General features: G+C 37.8%; 1 protein-coding gene across 4 annotated transcripts in view; it reads right to left on the bottom strand.

Annotated features, from left to right (window-relative positions):
- Positions 1 to 18,757, bottom strand: part of ENPP2 (ectonucleotide pyrophosphatase/phosphodiesterase 2) — a 95,734-nt gene that overhangs the window by 12,088 nt on the left and 64,889 nt on the right. For 3 of the 4 annotated variants that reach the window (XM_067530765.1, XM_067530757.1, XM_067530774.1), the window contains 8 exons: positions 11,281 to 11,389; positions 9,491 to 9,616; positions 7,413 to 7,444; positions 6,458 to 6,585; positions 3,911 to 3,998; positions 3,672 to 3,759; positions 1,695 to 1,867; positions 1,340 to 1,388 (listed from right to left, as the gene is read on the bottom strand). In XM_067530765.1, the coding sequence (XP_067386866.1) occupies positions 1,340 to 1,388; positions 1,695 to 1,867; positions 3,672 to 3,759; positions 3,911 to 3,998; positions 6,458 to 6,585; positions 7,413 to 7,444; positions 9,491 to 9,616; positions 11,281 to 11,389 (793 nt within the window). Of the gene's footprint in view, positions 1 to 1,339; positions 1,389 to 1,694; positions 1,868 to 3,671; positions 3,760 to 3,910; positions 3,999 to 6,457; positions 6,586 to 7,412; positions 7,445 to 9,490; positions 9,617 to 11,280; positions 11,390 to 14,972; positions 15,126 to 18,757 lie in introns of all 4 variants that reach the window. The other variant, XM_067530781.1, reaches the window with a different exon arrangement.

Genomic DNA, 18,757 nt, shown 5'->3' on the forward strand with positions numbered 1-18,757 from the left:
AGACCTAATTTTCATCTGGTGCCGTGTTATGCTTTATGATAACCTGTAGAAAGGCAGTTGAACTTGCAGAAGCAAGGAATAATTTTATCTGTAAAGAATGAGCTGCACCAATTGTTTGTATTACTAGAACTAAGGAAAGGGAAAGATTTATGAAAACCATTTTTAAAAGTCACCATAAACACCTGACAGGTGGTAGATCAGAATCCAATTCTAAAACCACAAGATTTGATAAACAAGCAGGAGGGAAAGTTTACAAAGCTTGATCCATATCAAGCTTACTAATACCTGGCTAATAGAATTTAGCAAGACTCTTTTGGAATTTATACTGATAAGAATATTCAGAGTTATTATAGTTAATGCTAAGACACATTTTGGAAGGGATACAAAACAATACATTTCAGATTTTGAGCCAATCTCTATTAAGGACCAGGATGCAATTAAACTACAACTGCCTAATGTGGAGTTTCTTGCATCTTCTTCTGACCACTATCAGAAACAGGATACTGGGCTAATGGACCATAGATCTGATTTAGTAACTGCTATACTATGCTTCTAAAATCTACAGACACTACAATTGCATGACTTTACAGTATTGTATAAATTCCCATTAGGTGCACAGGGCCAGGTTCTCTCACCTCTTTCACAATGACTAGTATCTTACTCCTCAAGAAAATCCATTTAAAAAAAAAAATTTGTAAAGGTCACAAAATAAAGCTCTGTGGCTTTGATCCAGAAAAGCACATGCTTAAGTTTAAACATGTGAGTAGTCCCATGGGATCCTTATATAAGTAAATAAAGGTAAACCCAGGGTCAGGGTTTATGCTAACAAATTTGGTTCAGAGGGATGTTGCAATGGTGAACAGTAGCAACAGCCTCCTTCCCAGAGGACCAGAACAGTCCAAAGGATGGGAATGACCAAGGATGCATTGATTTAGTACATCCCAATGGCAGCCTCTATTGCTTTGCTTATACAGAGCCCTCAGCAGAAGGTAAAGCTGCCTTGTCCTGGTTGAAATGCTAAGGGAAAAATCAGATTGCAGCCATCCATCTTACCCCTGGATGGCAGCAAGCCAGACATTTTGCAATTCCCTGCATCATCAAGGGTGAATCTAGTCTTACATCTTATGTAAAGCCATGTGTTACTCGGTAGAGTTGTAAGAAAAGTTGATTTACTGTCCAATGTAGTAATTAAACCAAAATATGATTTTTCCATTAAAGCGCCAATGCAAATAAAAAGAAAACATTCATATATTTGGTTTAAAAGTTGGTTGATTTTAATTTAGCAAACCATCACTGAAACTTAAGAAAATAAATGTTTTATTAACCATCGTGTCCTTACCTTCTGTTCCTTTGACATGAAAGCGCTTATTAAGTTCCTCCAACTTGTTCTTTACAAAAATTTTAAAAAAGAAATAAATTAAAATTAGCAGCTGAACCATAGGAGCATTCTCTGACATCTCATTTTCACTATTTATTTAGCAAAGTAATACTAGCAGGGTAACACCATGATTGTGAAGGGCACATTACACTAAATATTCCAAAGGGTATGATAGATCCTTAACAGCATGAAGAATCAAAAGGATACTTAAAGGTTAGATCCTTCTCTTAAAGTAAGAACATGCTATGTATCCCTAACCTGCAGTACAAGACAATTATCCTTAATGATATCAGTATGAATAAATCCATGAGTCTACCTTGTCATCACATGTACAACCCAAATCAAATTCAGATGCAGAAAATGCAGCTATAGGATAGAGCGGCCTCGCAACTTCCTCTGGCATGGTCGGTTTATATGCATTGCTCCTCAGCAAGTGATTTAAACTTCCATGGGTTCCGTTATTAGGCGCAGGTTTTAATCCAAGGAGATCTGACAAGGCATCAAACACAATAGCAGTGTTCTACAACTGTAAAGGTACTACACAGTACTCATTTCCTAGACAGCTAGAAACAAGACACCAAGTACTTTACATCCATGAAGTAGAGATAGTTGTTTTTAATTTAACAGAAGAACAATACTAAGCTTTCGTCCACATCATAAAAGCCTGCTTTGCAATTAGGCAGTGTTGGTAATTTCCACGACAGGAACAACAAGGTTTATTATTATAGCTAGGTGGAGAAACTACTAACAATATGAAACATTTTTATTACAGTAACTCCTAAGGCATGTTTGCACTGGGGAGAAAACACTTGCAGCAGCGAGTCTCAGAGCTCAGGTCAACTGACTCAGGCTCACGGGGCCCACACTGTGTGGATAAGAACAGCAATTTAGACATTCCCACTCAGACTTGGAGTCTGGGCTCCGAGACCTGGGGAGGAGAGAGATTCAGAGCCCAAGTGGGAACATTTATACCGCTATATTTAGCCTTACGGTGCCAGCCCCACAAGCCCAGTTCAGTTGACCCGAGCTCTGAGACTTACTGCCATGGGGTGGAGGGTGGAGTTGTGCTGTAGATGTATCCCAATAGACTGCAAGAAGGATCAACATATTAGAGGGCAAACCCACAGCATGCTTGGTTAAAACCTGATGGTGCTATCAGCTTTAAAAGACTAAAAGTCAAACTGATATACAGCATTCAACATCCCCACTAAGCAATTTTTTGGCATCTTTCAGCCAGAATTTTCTGGTACTGTACAAACATTAAATAAGCTACATAATGCCACTGAGAAACAGGAAAGTCCAATATGGCAAAAATTTGGAGAAGAGTGAACAGAGATAATGAGCCGTTAAGTAATTTGCACCACGGCACCTCATGTTAACGACAGTAGTTCTGCTCCAATCTGATCTCTACATTGCAGCACATATGTGCTGGAACTACAGATGAGGGGGTGCTCCCACACCGCCCTGGCTTGAAGTGGTTTCCATTATATACAGGGTTTATGGTTTGGTTCAATGGCTCTCAGCACTCCGTCTATAAAAAGTGTTCCAGCACCCCTGCTGCTGCATAGCTGAAAGGAAGCCTGGTCTACTAGCTAAAGCAGGGCTCAAAGTAAAAAAAGTGATCTTGGTTCTATTTCCAACTCTGCTACTGACTTGTGAGACTTCCAGAGACTTAGCAGAAACATTTAGCCTCCCCATCTATAAATGGGAATAATTGTATATTAACCACAGAGGCGTATTTCATGTTTATGAATTAATGTGTGCAGCATATTTTGAAATCCTCAGATGGACAGTTTTTTTGTAAAAGGAAATGTACATTAAAGGAGACAGGATCATAAAAAATTATATACTTGCATTGCCACATCTAGCTTCTCTACTTCATTGATGCAGTACGAGTTGTGAAAACAAATACCACCAACAGGGAGTGCTGGAGTAGCAAAACAATGGCTGAGCTGCCATGAGTGAGGCAGAAGCTTTCTCTGGACACAAGTCTTGCTCTCTCTAATGGAGAACAGACATACTAGATTGTAGCCATGTACATATTTGATCTCTGGCAAGCGTCCAGTAGCAACACAATGTAAATGCCCTTTATTGGCCAATTGTGAGAGCAGAACAAATATAGGCCTCTAAGGAGGCTGCGCATTCTGTCCTTCCAGCCAAAGGGTAAGTGAAAGTGCAGCGCTGGGGAAGAAGGTGGTGGCCCAGAACACAAGCATAAGCTGTACCTGCACCAACCTCCCAAAGCCTTATTGGTAAAAGTAGCGTATTTATTATTAGAAATGGAGTAGCTCACCACACATAATGTTGTAAAGTTCAATATTTTCAAATGGAGGTACTTTGGTCTTGTACTTAAATGTGGGACCATAACCTACAAAGACAGTCTTCAAAGGAGAGGGAAACATGGTAAAAAAAGAGGTTTGCTTTAACACTTAAAAAATAATTCCAAGACTCTAAGTTTCACCCCTCCTCCCCCGCCACAAACCCCCTATTATCTCCCCCTCTCCCCAAAAAAGGTTAGTTTGCTGCTTATACCTGCATACTATTGATCTTGTTGTCATATCCATGATCTCCGTGGAAAAAGCATTTTCCTGATAGTTTCTTATACACATCCATGGATTTCCTGCATCGAAATGTAAAATTGCGAGAATTATTGCTGACCTGATAAATGTAGTCTCAGAAGATTAAGATTTAGGCTGCGATTTTCAAAAGGAGTTTAAAGGAGCTAAATGCCCAACTCCCTTTGAATGTCAGTGGGATTTGGGCACCTAACTTCTACAAGGCCCTTTAAAAATTTCAGCCTTAAAAACACAAAAATAGTGAACACTTATACAGCAGCTTTGCCGTAAACAATCACACTGCACTTCAAAATTACAACCATTGCCCACACCGGAATGGAACATGACAGCTCTTTAATGCACCAGAAGTACACTCTGCTTGGGACAAGAAGTGAATACTATATCCAAGTAAAACTCTAGGGGGAAAGTTAGGTAGACCGTTCTCCAAACAGGACAAAAGTGGCTAACATTTTAATAAATTTCAAAATTATAAATGGGATTTCATGTCTCTCTTTCCCAATGATGCTCCTTCAGCATTAAATATATTCCACCAAGGAATTAATAGCTTTTGACTGACAAGCGCATGGGTCCTCCCACTACTCTCAAAGTCTTAAAGCTGAATTTTGCTCAGTATTAATAAGAGGCCGCATTGTGAAACCAATTCCTAACAGAAATCCCCACTGGCAACCATGAGGGTTTCTGTTTAAACTGTTGGCACAATATAACCTATTATTTAAGAGAATGAAAAACATGGGACATCACCTGCCTTGGATGTACTTGAAAAGAAGCCAATGTATATGGGATAGCTAGCAGCATCTATTTTTAACCTTGGATAACTTGCCATTCCCAGGTAGAAGATCTTCCCCACTGGTGACTCCTACAGATTGAAGTGGTTTAGGATCACGTTTCCCTAAATCAGTAGCATTCTAACAGATGCTTTTCAGAAAGCACTTTTGTAATAAATTACAATGCTATTGAGTCCTTTCTCCTGCTTGCCTACCACTAGGTGAAAGCAGGAGAAAAAGTAAAGAATAAATAGACCTGGAAAGAAAATGGGAGGAACTCAGAAGGAAAATGAACATATGAAGAAAATAAGTGGTAATCATAGAAATATAATGACTAGTTTTGTTACACAGTATTTTTTGCACTAAGGTTTATGAACGGCATCACAGAGGTTGCCTAGCAGTCCAGTGGGCTGCCATATTAAAAGTCAGTTTGTACACCCATTAGATGATGTTCTCTCAGAGATTTGGCTTTTGTCCTTAAAACCGCAAGTGCAGTAATCTGACCTGTAACTGGAACAGGAATAGTCTTTTCCTGGCTATGAATATAACATGTATTATAGTTACATGAACAAAAAAGAGGGAGGGACCCATTAAAAGGTAGCTTTTAAGAGCAGCAACAAATAATTCCACCAAAAGGAAGTTTGAATGGAGATGGAGGAAAAAAGATTTGAGTAAAAAAAGAAAAGAGTAAAATATTCCTATTACTGCTCTTTCCCTGTCCTGTATCTAGAGCTGTTTGGGAATCTGACAACTTTTTTTTTTTTGGCTCAGAAAATGATGATTTGCCTAAAACAAAACTTTCTGTGGGAACATTTCAGTTTTGATAAAAAAAAATGTTTGTTGGGAAAGGTTCACAGGTCAAAACCAGTGAGACACAATGACTCCAAAATAGCCAAGAGCCCAGTGACTATGGCACTTAAGTAAGATGTGAGAGACAGGTTCAAGTCCCTGTTCTGAATCATGAAAAACCTGTAAAGGTCATGGGTTCATCCTGATGTGGAATGGGAAAAATTCTATACTGGAACTGGGAAACTGCTTCTTGTCTACTTCTGTCAGTATCAATAGAAATAGAAATTCTTAAAATGGCAGGCCTAAAACCAGAATTTAAATTATTTGAGAACCATCATCAGAAATTGTAAAAGACAAGTGACCCTGCCTAGTGGAGTTACATCCTGTCTCAGAAAGCAATTGGGATTTCCCATTCACCGCTTTAATAGAAAGATCTTTGCATAAATACAGGAAGATATGCACAAGTGTCAAAGATACTTAGACAAGGGGGGTATCCTGGGACCAACACAGCTGCAACCACACTTTATGCAAAGACACTTATGACACACTGCATTTGACTGGCAGCAACATACTCAAGAGAACTACCATTTCTCAAAGTCCATCACAAGATATGCCAAGAATATAAATCTATTCTCTTTTTCTCTACCAAAAATACAGTGACTCAGCTTTACGAATAAAGAACTAGCTGTACTCTATTTAATATACCATTTGCATCAGATCAAAGGAAAAAATAGAAGATATTTTAAACACAAAAGGATATTGACAATAAGAAAAGATGTCTCCTTTTCTATTTTCTTTAAAAGCAAAGTAATAGTATATATTGCCCGCCTCTCTAAATAGGATTAATTTTGTGCCTGGCTAATTGCTAAATAACTTAAGTATATTCAAAACTGCCTGTAACTAAGCTAGAGAAGGCAGAAGAGACTGTAAAAAAATACACCACAGTTTACCTTGCAACATGCCATCTTCTGTCCACCAGTAAGTGAATATCCTCAATTCTTCTGTTGTAAGCATAGTGCAAACGCTTGGGAAGGTGCTGTTTCAAATAAGGTTTAAAGTGCTGGTCTGGCTTTCTACACTGAAACACAATTGTAAGAAGCTATATTGTTCCAAGGCATCATCACTAGTGTGCTTCAACCATACAATCTGCTTGATTTCAGGAGTTCAAGGTTACATACACCGGACAGATGTCCGAAATCTTACACAACAATCTACAGGACCTTTAAAATATTTGGATCAATGCACTATTTATACAACACTTCTCCCTAAGGAGTGATGACTTTTCAATAACGTTCTATGCACATCTGACGCTTTTGCTTTCAATACAGAGCGTTCTCCAAAGCTCTTTGCGAAACTCCACCACATTTTCCTTGGTGATGTGCAAATGGGTTCATACCTGACCAAAGCGCAATTTCAGAAGAGTCCTGAATACTGAATAGCCAGCCTTTCCAAAAATATATTTAAAGCAGTTTGGCTTCTACATTCAATAAATTAGTACATTTTTAATGGGAATTTCATAAAAACAAGGTTTAGGTTGAGGGATATCAAATGGATTTTTTCTGCATTTTCCAAGTACTACTAAAATGTTTACTCATAAAAAGGTTACTTTCCATTTCTGAAGGAGGGAATAAATTAGCTCAATTCAGGGACTCAAGACCATCAGGGAGGTTCTGGCTGTGTACTACCCAAAAGGGTTATAAAAGCTACTACAACAGCAAACAGTGGAACTCATGACCAACATTAATCCCTGCTCATGAAGGGCTCTATTCATCACTTTATCTTCAGCCTATTGGTGGTTTAGCCTGACTAAAGAGTGAGCAGGGAATACTGAATAAAGCCCCAAATTAACATGTGAAATGAACAATATACTGTAGACAGAGATACCTTCCAGTGCTAAATACTTACAGTGAGATTGGCAACAACTACTTTAGGATCATCTGTTAAGAGACACAAAGACATAAAAACAGTCATCTGTTTACCCAACTTACAAGATAAGCACCCCTCTTTTCAGGAGTCAAGGGTCCTCTTAAAAGCTACTCCATCTTAGAAAAACATATTGCACGTCATCTAACACAATACACTTTTAATGTGCTTTTTCTTAATTATCCAAGTGTTTTGTAGTAGCATTGATCATTCTTTTACACTTTGGACTTTAGTCTAAATGATCATAGAAAGAAAAATTTTAAACTAATGTATTGAAAATCATCTCTCTAACTTAGCAAGTAAGCAGTCATATCTGAGAATTTGCAAAAGCTTTCTTTAAGCATGTTTAAATGCAAGAATAAGCATCCTTATTTATAAGCAGTAATTAATAAGAAAGCTGTGATTCTTTTAGCTGGTTTAGCATTACACACATCTGAATAAGTGACTATATGAATCAATGAAGTAACTGGAAAAAAAAAATTCTGGGCAAGACTTGGGACTTTACTGTATGCAAGCTGCACTACCACTTGGACAACTCACATTAAATTCTCAGTGTCGCTTCTTCCACGGCCAGCAAACAGCATTTCTTAGGCCCCGGAGGAGAAAACAGAGAGGCAGAAAATGTTTTCAAGATATGAGAGTGAAGGTAGTGTTAAGGCATGGAATAGTGGAGAAGGGAGAAAGTAGGTAGGTAATTTGCCATTTAATGTGCAAAATCTGTTCTAAATCCAGGGAATGTGCCTATTTGTTTTATGTTTGAATTGTTCATTTATAAGTATTTACAAATATTCAGACTAGGGAGAAAGGAATAGAAAGAGACCCATAGAAGAGAAGAATGACTCACAAGTGGGGGTGAAAAAAAACAGAAGCACTGAGCCAAGGATTAATGGGGACTAACTGATCTTCTCTTTGGAAATTCTCACCATGATCCAGTCAAAGAACAAGAACTTGCTCAACATCAGGAAAATTTAAAAAATGATTTTTCCCATGCTATTTCACTCCTCTTTACATATCAGTAAAATATGATGCATCTAATTATCTGTAGATCTTTAAAATAGTAGTGCCTGATCCCACTCTTACTACACACCATAGCAAAATTCACTGGACTCAATGAAAGGAGGATGGAGGTTTTTTAAAAAATTCTCAGTGGAAGAACTGCAAAAATATTCACTCATGGTAAAGATAATAGGCCTGGGAAGATCTTAAAATTAAAAAAATGGGGGAGGGGACAAGCAGAAGTTTACTAATAGTTTAGGTAGAATCTGCAGAGAAAGAATTTAGTCTTTATGGTAGCCCAGCAAAATCACAACATTATACATTTTTGAGTGCACTTTGAAATACTTTCAGCCTACGAAGTGACCAAATTCATTTTTATGCTCTGAAAAAACTTAAGATACACATTAGTGAATCACTGGTATTTGAAAACAGATCTTCACCTATGTCCCCTAGACAAACATCAGAATACATTTGTTCATAGTTAAATTTTTAATCTAGGTATTGATTTTAACCCATTGGCACTGATGTACATTTGGATTTTGTAATCTTGAAATATCACAATCTGATCTTTGCACAGCAACATATATCTTCAAGCAAATTGCACCCAAAATGTTTTAATTGGTCTCATGGAGGGATTACCTAGAACTCCAAGCAAATTCTTAAAAGCATGTTGCAAAAAAATCCAGTACATGAAAAATTTATCACTGAGCCCCATTTGCTCAAATTCGCACTTCACAAATTTCTCTTCTGCACACCCTGCCTTAGCTGTGCCTGACTGCCAAATATCTAAAACTGAGTTTTGGCCACAAGAGTGGGGGAAACTAATGGATTCATAAATAATACCACCACTTGATGAGTCAATAGCCCCTAGTCAATAGGCCATATTTAATAAAAAAAATAATAAACATTCTCACTTAGCATCCAGTTCTGTAAGGTGATGAACTCCTTCAAGGCTCACAATCACTGATAAAGGGACAACTTGTCTGGATATGCGCTACTCTACCTGAGTTAGAGTTGCTGAATCTAGGCCTCAGTATAGTACAATACTTGTAAAATCAACTTACATTTCAGATTATTATTAGATCGAGGGCGAATTCGTCCTAAAGACCCAGGCACCAATACGATATCTTCTACATTAGTCAGATAGTTACTCAAAAATTCAGTTCTTTCACAAGTGGTGTCCTCCATTCCTGTGGAAGGGAAATAAAATTCCTTTAAAATAGAATTATATCTTGAAACAAAGTTATTTCCTAAAATACAGGCATCAATCTCTGGTTTCAGAGCAACTGTTCAAAAACAAATATTTCTTCTTTATGTATTCATCCTATTTCTCTCTTTCTAGCAAGTTAACTAATGTTAATCTTATGGGAAGCCTACACGGTCATGAATTAGTCATCAAGAGTGGCCAATGGAACTATTTCACCTGCCAAGGACCTGTCAGATACATGCATACCTTTGCTGGTTTTCAGCTTTCACCAATATCAATATTATTTTGTTAACATCTTCTTAATGGCAACATTGATAATCCCCAACATCAGATATTGTTTAAGAACCAGTTATAGCTGGTGCTTGCACCTATGTGCACAGTAGAGGAGCCACTACATCCAGGGAGCGTACACTTGTTTTACATCCAGTTTTAATTCACAGAAGAATCAAGACCAGCTCCTACTTTCAAAGTTATTTTAAATTATCATTTAAAAAGAGGACACCCACACACAAAGGTATTGTATCTTGATGGTCTATTCTAAATCAACTGTGGGTTGAGTGAACAAACAGTTGTTACCATCTGAGAGGTGTTTTGTGGCATATAAGAGGTGTATAGGTGGTCTCAATCCAATTCTTAGTGAATAAAGCACAAAAACCACTAGACAATGACTGACTAAGTTTGAAAAATAAACTCTTCCCACAATCACTGCTTCCAAATCAATGAGGAGACATAACTAGTAGAGGAACAAATAGCACTGTGCTGTATCTGTTCTGTGGACAGGGAGTGAACTTTACTGTCCAAGGTTATTAATCTGGCACTTCATTCACACACAAAAATCTTATCTGAATAGCACGGCATCCCATAGGAAATTCTGACTCATTTAGTGTACTATTACGCTAATTAGAGACCTTTAGTAACCTCACTGAAATGTCATGCCAGAACAGTTATAGCTCAAAACTTGATCTCTATTTCCTTTCTATCTCCTATTGTATTTTCATTGGAGTTTTTCCTTCTTTACTATTAATTCTTATTGTGAAGTTTTCCATAATTTCCAAGTGACTTGAAAAGTCTCTGTCCCAATTTTCCAGATCTCGTAATTCTGCCCATTTTTGCCACTTATTCCCTCCCCAAAATCTCCAGGGAAGGCTTTTCTCCTTCCTCCATAACTCTTCAAAGCTGGGCCCAGGCCCTCATAACTACCCCAACTTTGTTTCTCTGTATCTGACCATCTGTCCTGCCATGGAAGCTTACTGTTCCAAAATTTTACTCCTACTGTCATTAAAGAGGAGATGAGACTGCTACACCATTTACCTTCCATTTAAGCTACTTTTTAAAAAAAAAGGCAAAAATCAACAGATTTAATTCTGAATGAAGGTACAAACACTTAAACCAAGGAGGAATTCCCACACAAGGTAATTAACAGGCAAGTTATATGTTGGGCCTACATTGGTTGACAGTGTCGTATGAAAAAATAATATTTGCACTTTTAAAAAAGAATTTTTAAGAATAGGATTTTCATTTAGGCCCTGATTCAGTAAAACACTTGCAGTATGTGTAACTTTAAGCACAATGAAGTTCTGGAAATTGCTCAAGCATCAGTTTCTATCCACATTTACATACTAATAAAGGACAAGTAAGAGTTTTTACCATGGTCTCCAACAAAGATAACATTGACACATCGATGTAGTTTCAGCTGCTTCAGTCCATCCATTAATTGTCCTACAATCTTGTCAATATCCCTTAGGGGATTTATCATCTATACAAAGTTTTCAGAAAGAAAGGAAGTTAATCACCATAGCAATGCTCTCTTTCACTACAGGTGGTGCTTCCGCAGCAAAATTCTGGTAGGTTAACCTTCCAGATCAAAAAGGCAGATCCTTGGCTGAGTAGTTTTCACCCTGACCTAAAGGTCATCTCCCCTCCTATGACCTTTGTGTGATTTCCTTGCAGGAAAGATGCAAAAAGGGAGGGTGGGGGGGAACAGTTTTAAATGCTGTTCTTCAAATGGAATTTTCAGTTTTTCCAAACACCAGCTACATAGACAAAGTACACGACATGAAGCTGAGCTTCAATCTCAGTGTTCATATGAAAATCCCAAGCCATGTGAAGGGTGCTTCAGGAGATATCTGGTGCTAAAATGGCTGCCCTCAGTCTTCCGTTATAAGCAGTAGAGGGGGAAAAAAGGCAGCTTCATAGCCAAGGTTTCTAAAGGTTCAAGGGACAATTCTGGCAAATTTTGAAAAAGGTTTGCCCAGGCCTAGAATGATAAATACATTTTATTTTATTTTATTTTATAAAGAGGCAAAACTATGACAGCATGCCCACCAGTTACAATTTTCAGCAGGAATAGAAGAGAGTGCAACTTTTTTTTATTAGACAATAAATACTTTGATTTGCATAAATTTTAGATAAAGGGCAGTTTAAAAAATAAAACCAGATAATATTTTCCGTTCGTCACAATATGCTGAATTTCTCATATCTGCATACTTAACTGGATCAGTCAAAAAATTGAAACAAAAACCAATTCTCCTGTTGGAAAACAGAGTTTTCTAAAAATCTTCAATAGGAAAGGTAGATTTCAGCAGTTTTCCACTGGGAAAATCTAAGCAACACTTTCTGGTGACAAATGTTAACCTGACCCAAATCTGAAGGGTTTACAATCACTCTTTCTGCCTGAACTGTCACCTACTTCGTGGAGTTGTAAATTCTGAAAACAATCAAGGTAAGACAGGAAGCTACAACTCATATGAGGCACTATGATGACTCTGCCACAGGGAGAAACTGCTGTGCAACACAGAGATGCAGTTGATCTGGGCAGCAGGAAGAACGCAGAATTACAATTCCCGTTAGACATTGTAGCAGCTCCGGCAGAGGGAAAGATTCTGAAACTAAACATTTCTATTCAGAAAAGTCTGAACATTTAATTTCAGTAAAAAATGATGACACATTCTGAATCAACATTTTTCAGAACTTTTCGTTCCATGAAAAGTTTTACTATTTTGACTTTTTGTCCCAAAAAAAACAACGGTTAAAATAGCACATTTTCCCCGTGGAATGGAAAATCTGTTTTTCAGTCAGCTCTAATTGTACCTCATGAAACACATAAGGAAATGTAAGTCTTTTCTTTCAGCCTCAAAATCATAATGCTGCAGTTAAGAAGCTGGGAACTGTAAATCCTCCTAGATTTCACATAATGTTTTCTGGTGGAACGGGTTTCTGCTTTTCTTAAAATAGAGCAATAGTATTTTCATAAATAAGGAACCACAAATCTCAGTATTTTTCTAAGGTCCTATATCCACCAAATTTCAACTGGGGATTTGCAAAGATGTTTTAGGTACCAGGAAAACAAAATTAACTAATAAGGGAATTCCTGTTCTTAAAAACCACTTCATCACATAAAACCACACCATTTCACATGAGCACAGCCAGAAAACCTCAATCTAGTTCCTTCACATCAATTATTCTCACTATGTTCTCTTTTAAAAATTATTTCTATTTATTTCTGAAACACAGACTAAGGTCTATACTGAATGTCATTAATACATTTATGTGAGGATACTCTCCAGGATGTGCGATTTCTCTGAGACCCTGTTCTTGTCCAGATATAAGCTCCAATGAGTTATCAGTGAAAGAATAGAAGCCTTATGTGTACCTTTGCTCAGATCAAATGCAGATCTCCACTACCTCAGATCTTTGTAAAGTTGTGTGGAAGGCTTTATTTTCCAAGACAGGCAAAAGAAACAGTTGACATTATTATAAGAGGGTCAGATATGAAACAGAGAAATGAAGACCAATGTTAGTAGGTAGGTTCTAGCCTGAACTTTCCTTCTGAAGAACTATTGTAGCCTGATGCAAGGAGAGGGGAAAGAATTTGATTATATGGCATTTTCCTTAACTCCTAGGCACTGGTCTTATGATGCATCCCATTGCTCTTAATGAGAATAAACAAATGTTGGCACCAAAGGGTTAATTTGCACTAAATGTGGATGACATTCTGGCCAGAATAAGGTGAGGTTTTTGAAGATTTAGTGAGAAAACCACAACAGGGTTTGCATGGAAATTTGCATGGATGGAAAAGCTTTGGATGAAATATTCATCCAGAGAAGAGAAGCAAGAAATAAAAGATACAATTGCTCCCACTATTAGGCCACCCAGAGCATATTTTATGCTAAAAAGAGCAGGACCTTGAATTGGCAAACTATTCTGAAAGGGGAACTCTTGCATAGTTTGTTGAAGGGGACATCATGCACGTAAGCAGATAATCAGCCTTCCTCTTGAGAAGACTATCAATGCTCAAAGTATTGTGGGAAATTGCAGTTTCTTATTCTTGATGACTGATTTCCCCCCGCCCCCTCAATTCCAGGATGAGTCCCAGAATGTCTGATTGTTTTCAGAACTATATTTTTTTTCAAAGTCAGGAAGTAAAAGCTACTGGGAGAAGTCTCTTTATTGCTTCTTTTTAAAAACATTGAGTGTCAAGATTTTTGCTTGGGTCCCACTGGAGATATTTTTAGGCCAATTATGTTTAGGCCCCATGAACTGTATTACAATTAGTTTAAAATACCTGAATGGAAGGGACGCTGAAGAGATCCACAGCCCCTCCCAAGTTGTCAGTTAGTGGCAGGTAAAAAGATTTTGTTTATTAAGGATCATCCTTTCTCCTCTCTCTGAATCTTCTCCTGGGGAAGTTAGCTCCAACTTCGACCGTTTTGAAGACAGAGACTTAAGTACCATCATAAAGCATTATTGCCAGACCCAAGTGTTCAAAAAATTCATGATTCTTCCCCCCCTCCCGAGTCACAAGATTTTTCAGCCAATGAGATTTTTTTTGTGCACCATCTGGTTTTTGAGCCTTTAAAGTTTACACTCAGGTCATATTTTCAACTTTTCTCCATAGCCATAGTTTCTCCATGGAAACTTGGTTTTATTTTTAAAAAAAATAAAACAGGTTGACATAATCACTTGATTCCGGGAACTGGGGCTTTACGGAGGACACTCAATATTTGAGACTCATGATCAAATCTTAAGGGTTGGTGTTGCTGATAAGGTCTTCCCAGAGATTTGTTTCATGTTCCCTTTGTTTGATGGGTTTTAAAAAGGTCCTAAAGAGGCTTTCCCTGGAGTGAACAGGGTCTGAAATAGAAAGAACATAGCTCCCAAAAGACTCAGTATATCCTGGCTGTTTTGCCAGCAGTGATCTTTCCGTGCAATTACAGCAAATCTGTTTCAGAATTCCCAACTGAAGTATGGAAGGGACTCCAAGTTGCAAAAATTAAGCTACATGAGAGCCTCAAATTTGACACTTCTGTCACAAAGTTTTGGAACACAGGTAAACTTACTTTGTTCCGACGGGATTCCGCAGGATACTGATCCACTCTACGTACTTTTCTTCTTTTCTTTGGGGACGCAACTCGTCTTTCCTGTCTCCTCTTAGGAGTAAGCTTTCTCTTAGGTCTCTTAGGCGGAGTAAGAGGTGAGCCATAACTACTCTCCTGTACTGGCGGAGAGAGATGTCTGGACTCAGAGAAATCCTGACTCAGCTAGCATCAGATACTACAGCGACCTGCGTCATCAAACTGAGGAGCATGAAGATCAATGCTTCTTCAATAATATAGCAGTTGGCAAAGGGACAATTTAGAGACCTCTCTACAAAGGCACTCACTAAATTGTACTTGAAAGCAGGATACAAGTTATTAGAACAACGAACGTGAGAGCAAATGAAATTGGTATTTCAAGAGAAGGTAGATGAGGCCAATTTTTATGAATATGTACTGTAGTGTTATGAGTAGTTGTCTTCATCAAGTGTCATCCTAGTCACAAAATATACAAATAAATACACAAAATATGTAACAGTATCAGCTTCACATTTTTGGTAGTGTACATTTTTTGGCAATTCTTATGTGGCAAGGGGGTGATCTTAATGAAACATGGAACACCCGACTTGCTGGTTACCAGTTCAGCTGTAAGTGTCTGTGTAGTACAAAGCCACCACACACTGGCAATCTTGAAAGAAAGTACAGGATTGAATCAACATGGAGACTGCATCTTCTGAATAATCTAAAATAATCTAATAATTTGTTAAGGGCACTGTGAGAGAAAATGGCATTGCTGCTAACTGCCCTGTACCAGGTTTATGGGTAAATTGAGGACTTCCGTCTCCAGGACTGTCAATATGGCACCTTTTGTGAGTAATACATTATATATTAAAGTAAGTCATTTGAAATAGTTTATTCATTTTTTTATGAATGCTATGAAAGAAGAGACAGGAATAGCCCATTGTTCCTTTTTCCAATAAGCCTCACTTTAAAGATATGCAGGGTTGCCAAGAACAGCTCTCAATTTTGGCATATTCTGCATCTGAAAGATGCTAAGGATCAACTACTTCCATCAACTTTAATGGGAGTTGTGGGTTCTCAGTACCACTTAAGACCATCTGTGAACAGCGTGAGATGGCACCTACAGGTAGATAATACAGCTAAATTAGCAAATAGGGGGAAATGGAACATACTAAATAGGCTTGAGGAAAGTCAGTAATTTATAATATTTACTTCTATCAACTTAGTCAGTTTCTCTCTGTTGTTCAGTCACAGAGCTGTATAAAGGGAGGGGAAAGAAAAAAACAAACAAACAAACAGTGTTACCATCTGCCATGCTGTTTCATTGCTTCCAAGGCAAGCAGCTGGAAAGGAGATTCTAGTCCAGTCTCATTCGTCTCGCTCCAGAAAGGCATTTTAATAAAGCAGCACGAGAGTTTTCTTTCTAAAATGTTTCAAACTTCGTGCAGTCCTGATGAGAGGAGCAGCAGGGAAAGGAAGGATTCTCATTTTACACCGTCCCTGAATAAACTCAGCCAGAGCTTAACAGTGCCTAAAGACACTGGCCAGTGCAAGAAACCTAGATATTTTGAACACTTAGAAGATCCGTCTCAAGACAGCATGTTAGAGGAGCAGCAGGAACAAAGTTTAGGAATGACAAGTTTTGATATATTTAGAGCTCTTACAGTAGTATGTATATTTATATAATTTTTAACTACATATTCTTTCAAAAAAGTTAGCTAGGAAAAAAAGCCAAGTTCTTGTTAACCAGCCAAACCTTAGCCTCACTTGAAAAGAATCAGAACAGGGTTATTACTTTGAGGGGGAGAGGGGCAAGGGAAGGGAATGAACAAATCCATCCCTCCCTTTCTAGACATAACACAGGGTGGGAACTAGCCAGCCAAAGCTCTGCCTCTCGACCCAGGAGGACAACCCATCAGTGTCACTGCAGAAGCACAGAAGGGAAAAGAAAAAAACAGAATTGCAGAAATAACCAAGGGCAGGCACACATTTTAATCTCTCATCAATACATTCTGAAATAGAGTGAAGCTTTATAACAAACTTCCTAGTTCAAAAGAGCTGTTTGTGAATGTCATTAACAACAATGTTACATTTCTAGTGTAAATGAACTTTACCTACACTGAAACACCTAATAAATAAAGCATACGGCAATTTGTTGTAATCAACATATTGGGCGAAATCCTGGTTCCATTAACTTCAATGAAATCATAATTTCACCAATAAATTTTGAGTACTTCTACTCCATTTTGCTCCTAAATTTGAATGTACTCTGCACTCAATACTTTCTGTGAGGTTTGAGTGTCAACTGAAGTCACTTGGGGTTGAAGATGATCAGCACTAGGCAGGATCAAGCCTTAAAAATCATGATTTTTTAGCTATTTCATTAGTAAATTACAGCAAACATCCACTCTACATTGCAGGATGGGTGTTGAATTCCCCCCACACCATCCAGAGAAGTCAGCGGCAAAACTGCTCCTCAACTGACAGAGTCTGAGGCAAGACTCAGTATAAGGAGATTTTTACTCTTAAATACAATACACAATTTTCAAGAGCTTGCTTCCAAGCTTTAGTGTGTTGCTGAACTTGCCATGGAGGAAAAATTGGTCAGAACCATTCCAAATGTCTAAGTGCTGCCAGTTCTCTATACAGAAGAATGATTTCATGCAGAGGTCAATCTCCCATTACTAAGGAAGCAGCTTAGAGGGTCCCATTGAGGGCTTCCTTTCCAGCTGATTTATAAGATGTTCATAGCTTCCAGAAAGTGTAAAAAAAAAAAAAAAAAAAAAAAAAAAAAAAAAGCACCAAGATAAACATAACTTCCTAGCTCTCCCTCATGAAATCATGCCCTACCAAATCTTAGCAGTGTATTTGTTTTTAAATCCAGATTTACAAAATCATGTCTTAGAATTGTAAATTTGTGGATGGACATATATTCATCCATTAAACAGCCTCAAAACAGTTCTCAATTCAGTCACTTTCTCCTGCTCTTGTGATTAAAACAAATGGTGTGAAGCTGTTTAATTAAAAAAATTATAAACTCTTAAATCAGACTGCTTTAATTTTATAATTACAGGCTAGAGTTTAGATAGCTATCCCAGAAGAGTTCTAAGATTATTTTTACCATTTTCTAAAAGAGACCCAATTAACATCTCACATTGCGTAGAGTAAGGGTTAGCTAGAAACCCGACCATGGGGAAACACCTTAATCCCACAAGTTACTGAGAACTTTAACTCCTAGTGACTGAGGTAAGCAACTCACAGTGTCAGGCCCTAAATTAGCTTGTCCAAAGACCCTATTTAGAGTTCAAATTTGAAGAACATATTCAATTTAATCTTCAAATTTCACTTTACCTCAGTGAAAAGACAAATGAGAAAGCATCTTTGCTCCGTAGAAAACTACATGCTACAGATAAAATACAGTTACTGTTTTCTTTTAGTTTTATGCACAAGATTTGTCAGTCTTATACTGTATGTAATTATACCATGTGTTATAGGCTGAGGTACTATAAAGCGTCAGTGACAGTTCACAGGAATAAGAACCAGGTTTAAATTATTTCAAAGCCTACCAAGACTTGGTCCTAATATTTCAAGTAGCACAGATTCCTCACTTGACTGGAAGTCAGACTCCCATTACCCAATGAGAAGACACATGCAGAAAGTCAAACAGAACTCTTCCCTTTTAGCAAATATTTTGGTTTATAGATTTAAGATGGTAAGCTATTTGAACCAGCAAATCTTTATTCTGTCGGGTACAACACTGATGAGATTGCTGGTGCACAGTCATTTAT

This window comes from Emydura macquarii, unplaced genomic scaffold, assembly GCF_026122565.2.
Source record: "Emydura macquarii macquarii isolate MOO-44397 ecotype Brisbane River unplaced genomic scaffold, CSIRO-AGI_Emac_v2 contig_369, whole genome shotgun sequence".
In the NCBI taxonomy this organism is placed as follows: domain Eukaryota; kingdom Metazoa; phylum Chordata; order Testudines; family Chelidae; genus Emydura; species Emydura macquarii.